The sequence below is a fragment of the Panthera pardus genome, unplaced genomic scaffold (genome assembly GCF_024362965.1).
Source record: "Panthera pardus isolate Hobbes unplaced genomic scaffold, ASM2436296v1 HiC_scaffold_17, whole genome shotgun sequence".
Taxonomy (NCBI): Eukaryota; Metazoa; Chordata; class Mammalia; order Carnivora; family Felidae; genus Panthera; species Panthera pardus.
In genome coordinates, this window is record NW_026526732.1 from 67,722,614 (window position 1) to 67,735,175 (window position 12,562).

The 12,562-nt window shown below is 33.9% G+C and overlaps 1 protein-coding gene across 6 annotated transcripts in view; it reads left to right on the forward strand.

Moving 5' to 3' along the window:
• The window catches only part of EPHA7 (EPH receptor A7), a 172,133-nt gene that overhangs the window by 117,815 nt on the left and 41,756 nt on the right, over positions 1–12,562 (forward strand). The window contains exon 6 of one of the 6 annotated variants that reach the window (XM_019442875.2): positions 2,649–2,793. The exons of the other annotated variants lie outside the window; for them this stretch is intronic. Within the exon in view, the coding sequence (XP_019298420.1) occupies positions 2,649–2,728 (80 nt within the window). The 3' untranslated portion in view covers positions 2,729–2,793. Of the gene's footprint in view, positions 1–2,648; positions 2,794–12,562 lie in introns of those variants that run through there. 6 annotated transcript variants of the gene reach the window in all.

Genomic DNA, 12,562 nt, shown 5'->3' on the forward strand with positions numbered 1-12,562 from the left:
ATAATCTCTTGATACTGAAATGCCTGAGAATTCTAAAAAAAAAAAATCATTCTTAAAATATCTCCAAAATTTTCATTGTTTTAAATACAAAATATAACCATATGTGCAAATAAATAAATTCAAATGACAGAACAAATTCTTTACAAGCTACATTATGAATAACAAAAATCATTGTGTATGCATCATGTATGGCTTTGAATAGTGTTTTCTTCATATTACTTGTTTTTTTCGATAATTTAATTCTCAAGTGCATATCTTTTATCAATATTTTAATCATCTTCAACTTATTAGGAAATAAGAACTTAGCATTCCTTTTCATTTTTGCAAGATCGAGAATTATTTCTTTCATCCATATGACTTACAAATAGTTCTAACCAATAGGGTAACATCTTCAACACTCTCTTTGCTCCCACAGATGAGCAAATTATAAAGAGTTTATATTTTTCCTAGAATGGGAGCAGACTATTAGAAATGGAGCTTTGGCAAGAGCGTAGATTTAACTTAAATACCTCTATATGCCTGTCACCTGGGATTCCACGGGTTGTTTGCCTACCGTTTACAGAAGTTGTAAGCATTCTGTTATTTTTATGCTACAAAATGAAAGTTTGTCCAAGGAAGTTAACTTGCTCCTCTGTAGGTTATTGTTAGAGTAAAACAAATGATTTATTTATGCCCACTTTAGTATGCTGGGCTTGTAAACACAGCAGGGAATTTCTTGGATATTGATCTAAAGCAATAGGCATTTATAGCATAATATGGTGGTATTCCATAACCCTTTATCAAGGTCAGCTTTGTCATCTGGCAACTTAACTGAAGAACAAAGAAAAATCTTTCAATACAAGTTAGAGTGTTACATTTTTACCTGCTTTTGCTTAAATCAGCAGTTTTTAATAACAAATATATCGGCTCTTGTTATCTAAGGAGTATCATCAGTCTGGACACATATATTTAAAATACTCAGGGGATATGAGCAATATCAGCCAGCATTGGAAGTAGACATGTGAATATTGTATTCACATGACAAATTGTTTTAAAGCTTCTGTAAGCAGATGCATTATTTGTCCAAATGTCAAAAAACCTTTCAGTTTTGTCCCACAACCATGTATGGAGTGCTCCCTTTGTGTCTGGTACGGTACAGTATCTGGATATAACCATGAGGAAATATACAGTCCTTACCCCAGTGGAGCTCATCATATTCTGTAAGGGAGGAACTCTGCATGAAGTATACACCAAGTAAGGACAAGCTGCGCTTTTGGTTGTCTTGAAGTTATAAGCAGGTTGCCAGCAGGCTGGGGTATAAGGATTTCCAAATAGAGGAAATCGAGCAGCCATAACCATGGAGTAATGAAATAGCATGAACTGTTCAAAAAAAGAGAGATTTTCCTGTTAAAGAATCTTGACGGCATTTTGCAACCCTGACATAAAGATATGAGAAGGAAATGATGGGTAATTGGTACTGGAGGAGTAAACAGAGGCCAGTCACAACAGACCTTGTATGCTGTGCTAATATCATGACACTTCCTCTCCATTCTGTACTTAGTATGCTAAGAACTTCCCGTCTTTTCTCATTTTATACTTTCAACAGCTCAGTATTATCTTAAAACTCGATATTATCTTCATTTGAGAGGTGAGAAAACTGAGGCAGAATGAAAGGAAGTGTGTCCACAGTAACACCCCTTAAGGTACCCAACACTCTGACTCTTAATTGGGATTTATTAAAAACACTTTAAAGTATCAGAATAACATGATTAAAATGTGTTTTGAAAGGTTATAATAACATTGTTGGGGTGCCTGGGTAGCTCAGTCGGATAAGTGTCAGACTTTGGCTCAGGTCATGATCTCATGGTTCATGAGTTTGAGCATTGGATCAGGCTCACTGTTATCGGCACAGAGCCTACTTTGGATCCTCTGTCCCCCCCCCCCCATCTCTCTCTTTCCCTTTCCTGCTTGCACACACACACTCTCTCTCTCAAAAATAGATTTAAAAAAGGATTAAAAAATAATAATAGTAAGTAAATAAAATTTTACAATAGCATTATAAAGAAGTGTTAAGGTCATAAATCAATTAAGTTAACAAACCAACATATTAGCAAAGAAAATTCCCTATAATCAGAAAATATTAGTTTATAATTAATATCAGGAGGTTTAACATATAATGCTTTATATAGTAAATGCCATCCTTACATTAGAATTTGTATGGATGATTTCAAATTTTGTAGAGCATTTACCAAGTAATGTTCAAAATAAAAATAAATTATGTAGGACATAATAATTGAATAAGACAGTTCCTCTGCACCTCAGCAAGCGCCTAAGTATAGGATATCCCCATGGACTTAAAATGTTTAGGGTTCCAAATATATCGTATTTAAAATATTTGTTAAATTTTAAAATGCCAGTTTACATTTAAAAATGCAAATAAATGTAAATGAACTGAATAGAAATATTTCTTGATGTATTGCTTTGTAAAGTCGTTTGGCACGTTTAGTTCTTTAATTTCTTTCTTAATAATGCTGACATGTATTGAAAGATTGCTAATTGCTAAGTATTGTGCTAAGTGATTTACATTCATTGTCTTTCTAAATCCTTGCAACACTCCTTTTATTCCCATTTTATTCCCATTTTATTCTCATTTTATTCCCATTTTGCAGATGACTCAGAGCAGTTTAGCAACTTGAGCAAGATGACAAAACTAATCAGTGGCAGAGCTGGGATGGAAGCTTTTCTGTGACTTCAAATCTTGTGAAGTTGGGGGTGGCGTCGTTGGCAATGCACTGTCTTTCTGTTTACTATAATTACCCATGTATGCATTTAAAACGATAACCAATCATATGTTGTGGTGGTGGTAGTTAATTTCAAGCATTTAACCTAGAATTGTAAGTAGTTTTTCTTCTAACTCTGGGCCATAATGGAGTTACAGTTTTTGCATGCATGGGCGTGTGTGTGTGTATGTGTGTGTGTGTGTGTGTGTGTGTGTGTGTGTTCTCACACCAAGTGTCTCACAGTCAAATGACTTTTTGCACCTTATCAAAGGAATAATGTACAGTTTTCCAAATGGATAGAGGTCAGCCGCTAACTAACGGTTCTTGTTTCTTGAACATGTAATCCCGGTAATCTGCTACCAGAAAATTATCCCTTGTCTATTATTTAATGATAGAATATTAATCTATTTTGCAACCTTTTTTTTTAAATTTTTTTTTAACGTTTATTTATTTTTGAGACAGAGAGAGACAGAGCATGAATGGGGGAGGGTCAGAGAGAGGGAGACACAGAATCCGAAACAGGCTCCAGGCTCTGAGCTGTCAGCACAGAGCCCGATGCGGGGCTCGAACTCACGGACCATGAGATCATGACCTGAGCCGAAGTCGGCCGCTTAACCGACTGAGCCACCCAGGCGCCCCATATTTTGCAACCTTTATCAAATATTTTATTTGGTTTGTATGGCTAGATGCTTAATGATAATTCTTTCTTTTGTATTTGACTAAAAAATCTCAAAACCGTAAAAACACTGGACTTCTGTTAAATTCACAAATTCTTATTTTATTTTTTTTAAGTTTTACTTAAAATCCAATTAGTCAGTATACAGTGTAATGTTAGTTTCACATTTACAATATAGTGTTTCAACACTTCATACAACACCAATGATCATCACAGCAGTGTCTCTCCCATTCCTCCACCCACCTCTCCTCTGGTAACCATCAGTTTGTTCTTAGGAGTCTGTTTCTTAAAGAGAGAGTCAACCAAAAGTTCTTATTTTAAAATACTTTGGAAGAAAACTTCTATTCAAAGTAAATTCTTCATAAGTACAAACCATATAGAATCTGCCTTCCACTTTTCATTGATATGTAGCACAAAATATGTTACACAATTGTTTGTTTACTATCCCAAGCAATTTAGAACAAAAATAAGTAATGTGTCTAGAAATATGATGGAGTTTTCCAGAGAAGCTCTTCTTTCCAGAAGAACTTCCAGAGAAGTTTTCCAGAGAAGTATTCCAGAGAAATATTAAGTGAACATCAGCAGGGTACTGTTTGCAACACAGACAATTGGGATATATTTCATTGTTGTGTTCGTTACCTGCAGTTGCATATTTTGTTTTGTTTTGTTTTATGGTGATGATGAATGATATTTGTATTAACCAGGAAGTAGAATTGCCTGTAATGAATCATTCCTGTGACTTTCTGCCAGGACCCTAATCTTAAAATTCCTGGACAGTGGGGATCCTGAGGAGCCTGGGGATCACTGAACTAAAATTGTTATATAATGGAAGGTGCGCATAACCCCTCATCTCTTCACTTCTCAAGAAATAAAAGTTGCTGAGTCTTGGTAGTAGTTTGTGGAGAGTTTGCTGATTTAAGGTGAAAGACCTCTACACTGAATAAGTAATGTAAAACTAAAAAAAAAAAAACAACTAAGAGAGGAGAGAGAGAGAGAGAAGGAGAAGAAGGAGAAGGAGAAGACGAAGAAGAGGAGGAGGGGGAAAGAAATCCTTTCTATTCCAGAGGAAAATTTTCAATCAGAATTTTGTAACAAAAACAAACTATAGTGACAATAGTCCCTTAAAATTAAACCTGGCAAGTTGACCCACAGAGTTGAGCAAACATCTAATGCTATTTCTCATGTATGGGTTGTTGTTTGAACAGGGTGTTGAAGTGTTATCAATGCCATACCTTTATTAAATACTGAATTTATTTTTAGAAGTTATCAGCCAATAAAATTTCTGAGACTGCCTTCCACAAATGAGAAATATCTTTGAAAATATATAAATATTTTATTTCACAAAACCTTTCTGTAGTTACCACATGAGGGAAATTACTAGCCATAGAATTAGCAAAATATGTTGATCTTAAATTGCTAGCTACGAATATGAAGATGTTTTTATATAAATATCATATGTGTATGTATATATATGTGGACGTAGTCTTATATATGACATGTTTAAAAGTCATTTTTGTGACTTTACATTTTAGATGCTATGAATAAAAGACTGTAAGTATTTTATTACATGGATAGTTACTTAGAATAAATATTTAAAAGGTAACTTTTACCACTGTAAGTATATACATCATTTCAGAAATAATAAGAAAATAGGTATAAACTAAAATCCACCAGTATAATAACCATTTAAATACAAATTCAGGGAATTGAGACCAACTTTTTTTCCTTATTACTAATTTTTTTAATTGACATAGTTAAAATACAGTGTCGCATTAGTTTCATTTTGATAGACTTTATTTTACTAACAAGTGTATATAACCAATGATTTTACATGTCCTACTTGATCTCCAAAGTCCTGTGCAGGCACATGGAATAATATATAAGATGAAAGAACTTGATTGTGTATGGAAATTATTTTTAATAAAATAAAGCCCCAGAATACTATAACCTATATTATTCTAGGTACTTTTAAAAGCTGTTAGTTTAAAAAAAAAAAGCTGTTAGTTTAAAAACCATTTGAATTAATAGTTTGAATTCATTGGTATCAAAATTTATCTAAGTGATGACTGAAAATTACCAAAAATTCATTGCTGACTTTTGCATTATCCTAATTAACAGATTGGTATCCCTACGTTGTTTCTTATTTTAAATCATTTGGAGATTTATGATTTCTCCCTCGAAGAACTGCAATATACATTGCAAGCAGTAGTAAAAAAAAAAAAATGAAGTGTCATCTTAAGGTATATAAACTACATTACAAAGTTCTATGAGATATTTTAGCACTGAATTTGAGAGAACTAAACTAGAAGTAAAGAAGCAAAGTTGCTTCCTAGAGGAAATTTTTAGATAATTGAGGGTTGTTATATTTGTTTATTAATCCAGAATTTAATGGATACCTAGAGACTGGGAAAAATAGTGGGGACATACTGGTTAGCAAAACCAAACATGACCTCCCAACCTTATAGAACTTACAGTCTAGTGGGGGAAATAGACATTCATCAAATAATTTTATAAACACATGTCAATTTCCAGCTCTGAAGTGCTGTCAAGAGGGATTTCCTAAATCCAGGAGAACACTTAATAGGTTGGATTGTATCAGAGAGGAGAAGAGAAGTTGGAAAAGATACACTAAGAGAAACAGTCACAATGATGTTTTCACTCAGTGCGAAAGTTTAACACAACTGAGGAATAAAATGGAGTACCAGATACACAGAGTAATGGAGATTGAATGTGGTGAGACTGGAAAGATAGATGGAGGTCAGACAGTAAGTCATGTTAAGAATTTTGGTTCTTATTCTAAGAGTCATCAAAAGCCTATTTTAAACAGCTTTCATTAGATATAATTTGCATACAATAAAATTCACATATTTCAAGTGTATAATTCAGTGATTTTTAGTAAATTTACAGAGTTTTGTAACCATCACCATAATTCAGTATTAAAACATTTTCTTACCCCAATGAGATCCGCCATGCCCAGTTACAGTCACTCTCCATTCCTACCCCTACACCTAGCCAAATACTAAGCTATTTTGTGTCTATATAGGATCATATAGGATTGTCTTTCTAAATATTTTATATAAATAGATTCATACAATGTGGGTCCCATGCACCTGGAATTTTTCACTTAGCATAATGTTTTGGGTTTTTTTTTTTTTAATGTTTATGTCTGAGAGAGTGTGAGCGGTGGAGGGGCTGAGGCGGGGGTGGGCAGAGGATTCCAACTGGGCTCTGTGCTGACAGCAGCAGGACTTATGTGGGGCTCAAACTCATAAACCATGAGATCATGACCTGAGCCAAAGTCAACTGACTGAGCCACCCAGGTGCCCCTATCATAAGGTTTTTTGAGGTTCATACTTGTTGGCCCATCCATTTTTACAGGTTAATACTGTCCCCTTGTAAGTATTCCATTTTATGTGTTCATCAGTTGATGGACCTTTAGGTGTTTCTTTTTTTTTTTTTTTCTTTTTTTTCTGCATGAATAATGCTATTCTGAACATTCAGGTTTGAGAATTCATGTAGACCTATGTTTTCTCCTGGTGAGACAACTAAGAGTGGAGCTATTGGGTCATACGGTAACTTTATATTTAACTCGTTAAAAACTGCCAAACTGCTTTTCCAAAGTAGCTATTCCATTTTACATTTCTACCAACAATGTATAAGAGTTCATTTTTCCACATCCTTGACAACGCTTGATATCACCTGTCTTTTTGATTATAGCCATTCTGACAGGTGTCATGTGTTATCATAATGTGGCTTTAATTTGCATTTCCTTAATGACTAATGAAAATGAACATCCTTTTATGCCACCTTGAGGAAATTTGACTTTTTGTTGAGGAGAAGGGGCTTGCAAAGGACAAATAAAAGAATTAGCCACACAGAAAGCCAGGAGAGTGTGTCATGGAAGCTAAGGAGAAAAGGAGAGAAAGATTAACAATGTTACCGAGAATCCAAGAAAGATGAGGACTGCGAACAGTACTTTCATGTGTCTAGGCGAGGGCATTGGTGGCTGTATCCATAACTCACTGGATAGAATGAGGTGGACTGAAACCAGACTGGGGAAGGTTGGAGCATGAGTGGAAGTTGAGGAAATGGACTAAAAGAATCTAGACAACTTTGTTTTGACATATTTGTCAAATATTTGACATATTCTTCCCTTTGACAAAGGGAAGAAGAGAGATTCCTCACCAGGTGGAAAAGAATATAGGCTTGACATATAATTTTATTTTCATGGGAGAAAGTTGAGTTATGTAAAATCTGTTAGGAAAAATCTAATAGAGAGGAAGACACTGGTTATATAAAAAAGAATGCATGGGGTGCTCAGTCAGTTAAGCATCTGACTCTTGATTTCAGCTCAGGTCATGATCTCATGGTTTGTGAGTTCAAGCCCCATGTCAGGCTCTGCCCCGCTCTCATCCCCTCTCTTTCTCTCAAAAATAAATAAATGAACCTAAAAAGAGAAAGAATGGGTAATTCGTAGTATAATGAATTTATCCATTTATTTAGCACATACGAGATGCCTAAAATACCCATAGTAGAATATTTCTTGTTAGAACTGTGAATCAGTTTGAGACCCTCTTTTTCACATAGGAATTTCTTGAGTATAAAATGATTAAATGAAATAATGTCATTGAAAAGTGTTCTTATAAAAAGTTCTGTATTTATGTTGGTTGACATATTGTTCATGCTGTCTAGTAAATGTCTTCTCTAACCAAAATATGTTTAAATCACTTGCTCTAACCTTTTCAGGCCTGCTGTTGCTCTGCTCATGTCCTACAGCTTTCTGGTCCTACAGGGAAAAGCCTTATCTGAAATAACTCCCCGATGTAGCCAAACAAAAAAATGTTTTTTCCACCTTACTCTTGAAAGTGACAGAAAAGGACTTAGTGGTGCCATTAATATCTCTTCAAGTCCTAACTTACATAAAAGTACTTTTGTTCATGATCTAATGCCTTCATTTAGGAATCTGAATCACTTCCCTTGGTCCTTACTCTTCTATATTCAGAAAAGAAATTGAGCAGGTTGGGGATGGGGTGGGAATCAAGTTAAGTGAATGGTCGCCGTCTCCACTGCTGTTGGGAAGATGAGGGTGGCAGACAGTGCTCGTTTCCTCTTTAATAACAAGTTCTTCTTTTTTTATTATCATTTTTTAGGACAGCGGTACACCCCGCTTAAAATTTAAAACTCCATTTCCAGTGTAGGGAATGAGATGAATGAGATGTAAACAGAAGATTGCTAGAGCTTGTTGTAAGAGTTGGCTTTCCTTATTTAGATCGTGAGCATTCCACATTGCCTTTTTATTGCATGCCAGCAACGTGGATGTGAGGGCTGTAGTAGCAGCAACAGCAGCATCTTGCAACCACGAGGGAAAGGCCGGGGGCATCATCTGTAAATCCTGGAGCCAATGAACAAAGTATAGCAACTGCCCATCTGCAGAGTACTTTTTTTTTCTTTTCTTTTCTCTTTCCTTGTTCTTTTTCTTTTCTTTTTTTTTTTTTTCATGAGGAAAGCAAAAACAAAAACCTTAAACCACTGTTTATTTGTTTTTTGTTTTTTTGTTTTTCCTACTTGCAGCCAAACAGACTCCAACTCAGGGGGACACAAACTTTTTCTGAAAAGTACTAGATAATAAGTATTTCACACATTACAGGCCATATTTTCTCTGTTGCAATTCCTCACCTTTGATATTTAGCACAATAGCAGCCATAGACCATCTGTAATCAGATGCAGCTATGTTCTATTTAAAGTTTATTCATAAAAACAGTTGACTAGCCAGATTTGGCCCATGACCATTGACCCCTACTCTAACTGATAAAAGGTAAAATGTTATCCTAATTGTATTTATGTTCTAGTTAGTTACTGACATGGTTATTTCTAGGTGGCTGAATACTATGGAATAAAGTAAAAACTTCATATATGGCAAGAGGAGGAGAGAAGCAGAAGGCAAGCAAAAGCTGATCAGTTTCTGTCTCTGGCTAGGAGACAACAGAATTTTAGGAGTATTTGGGAATATCTTAAATTTTTTATTGAGCACCATATTCAGTAGTAATTACAAATACATTGTACGCATTGTGTTGGTTTTTCTGTTTCGCCTAGTTGCTAGTATTAAAACAGGATTATTTAACTCCTTCTCTGTACCCATGTACAATATTTTGGGTCAATTACATGTTTGTGTGCTAACCTGGCAATCACAGTGCTATTTGTGATATTGTTTCTATGAGAAATGAAGCCCAAATTACAAACAACTAAACCTCAAATTAACTTTTGGAACCAAATATTCATGAATTGATAACTCCCCCTGCCTATAACTATTCATTATAAGCTAGATTTTCCCAGTGAATAAAAGTGACTCCTTGGGTATTAATTGGCCACTGTAGTAAACTGCATTAATTTTCTCTTGGAACTAAAATATTATTTGGTGAATTAATGCCACATTGCACCGTTGGCATCATACAGGTTTAGGGAATTCAATGTGGTTTTCATTTGTGCCTAACTTCCTAGGCAGTAGCTTATATGTTGTGAAGCAGCAACTTTAAAATACAAGCTGCAATGTTAGCTGAAATTATTTAGCAGATTGCATTAAACTAAGTGCTTAGTTTGTAGTAAGATCTTGATTGAAGTAAACTAATAACTGATGACTGATATTGAGAACTTATTATTAAGCAATACGAATTTGTTAAGTTTATGCACTGTGAGAGAAAATATATTCAGAATACCTGGAGCAGATATATTTTCTCCACAGTGAGGTAACATTTTACACTTAAACATTTTAAATGAACAGGTTTAGTGAGATACTTTAGGTCTTATTTTTCTTCTCCACTTCTTTATCCCATTCTTCCTTCCTTCCCCTTCCCTTCTTTCTTTTTCCCCTTCTGGAATAGTTCAACTTATAATAGAATGGGATTAAAATCAAAATTAATTGTGAGGAACACTACCGGAATGATGATTTGGGGGAAAAAAAGTAAAAAATAAAATGGACAAAACCACAAATGGGGAACACTTTTTGGAAAAAATAATAATTTTAGATAACATTTTAGAAAGTAGGATGGTTTGAATACATGAGAGCTTAGGCCTGGAGAAAAATAGAGTCAAAAACAATTCATACCAGAGTAGAAGATGCAAAGAGGAGGGGACTCCTGGGTGGTTCAGTCGGTTGAGCATCCAACTTCAGCTCAGGTCATGATCTCACGGCTCATGGGTTTGAGCCCCATGTCGGGCTTTGTGCTGACAGCTCAGAGCCGGGAGCCTGCTTTGGATTCTGTATCTCCTCTCTCTGTTCCACCCCTGCTCGTGCTCTCTCTCTCAAAAATAAATAATGATTTTTAAAAAATTCTTTTAAAAAGATACAAAGAGGAGAGAGAATAAAAAGAAGTTGTAAAGTAGGAAAGCATGAAGTTGATAGCAGTCAGAATATAATGGACTTGGCTATTCTCTTCAATCATTATCGAGAACTTTGAGATAGAATAAAAGAATGGTGCCCTATGAAATTATCAATCTTATATTTGCTGCATTGGGTTTTGTGTTGTATGACTTTAAGCATATGTATATATCATTCTATAAATGGATATACCCTCAATTATATATCGTATAATGAAGTGGCTTTCAAAAAAATTTCAATTTATTTATTAATACTAATCCACAGAAGCGTATTGTATATCTTTACTTTGGTACATTCATACACGAACACTCACATGTGAAACGTTTTATGAAACTATATCATCACATGCAAAGAACACTCAATTTTTATTCTCTTTCATTAATTTTAAGAAACTTTGGTAGCAATACATTATATTGATTTTACAATGATGAAAAATGGCAATATACTGGAAAAAGATTTGGAAGCTCTAAATGCAGTGAGGTCTCACAGTAAGCACACAGCGGCAGTCAGTAATGCAAGTTTTATTCTAATGGAAAATAGGATTTATTTTGAATGTGTATAACTAACACACTGCTATCAGGCAAAACTGATGTCACTTCTTTCTTTAATATGCTTCTTATCGACAATGTTCCTCTTAGTAAACAACCAACATGTTTAAATACATGCTCTACTGCTCCTGAAGAGTAAACCAAGTGTGGACTTCCAGAATATTGTTATAATATACTGAATAATTTAAATATTGTGTAGATATTTAGGAGAGGAACTAATGAGCTTGCTTTGCACATAATCATATATGTGAATTTATATAAATATTAGTATATTTTATTATATAATTTAAGAACAGTCACATGATGTCATGATATTATGCAATAGTATATAAACTAAACTTATTTATCTAAATAAGAGATTATACTCATACACATATTGTAAGAAAATATAGTTACAGTAATCAAACATAAATATCAAACAAAATAATTTAGACAGTCTTTATTTAAAATAAATTAATAGAAATAGTATTCATGTTGTAAAGAAGTTAGATAGCTATGAAAATTATAATTAAACATATTTATAACATAAGCATTTGGACTAAGTTAACATTTCAAAAATTGTCAACTGGTATTATAGTATTGTTCTGATTGAAATACAACACAATTCTCTATTTATAATAAAACATATTCCAATACCAAAGAAAATATACACAACTGAAATGTTGCTTTGATGACATGTATGGGAGGTTTTTGTCATTAGCCAATGTGTGTATATAAATATGTAAATATAGATATTCTATATGAATTCTATTTAAAGGTTCATTTTCATTCTTAAAAAGATCTAGTTGTGGGCCGTAGTCACATTGTTGGCCTTGTAAATAAGCTAGTCTTTTGCTATGGATTCATGAAAAATTAGTGATAGAACCAGATTACCTGATAGACCATGTGTGATGATGGCTTTAAAAAATATCATTCAAAATATTTGTTTTTTTACCACCCAAAATAGAGACATTGCTTCATCTGTATTTTGCTCTCAATTCAATATATATTATGATATTTTGAAAAAGAAATGTATTGTTGGTCCCCTTCCCGTTTGGGTAGTTTTTTTTTTCAGTTTTTACAGTAGTATGTTCCTTCTAAATGGCTTAAATTAATGTGTTTCTGTCTAGCTGGTACATATAAAATGATATAAATTATAGAAATTGGTCATTTCTAAATTATAGAAATTGAATAAAAACTCTCAATATAATATATATCAGCATTT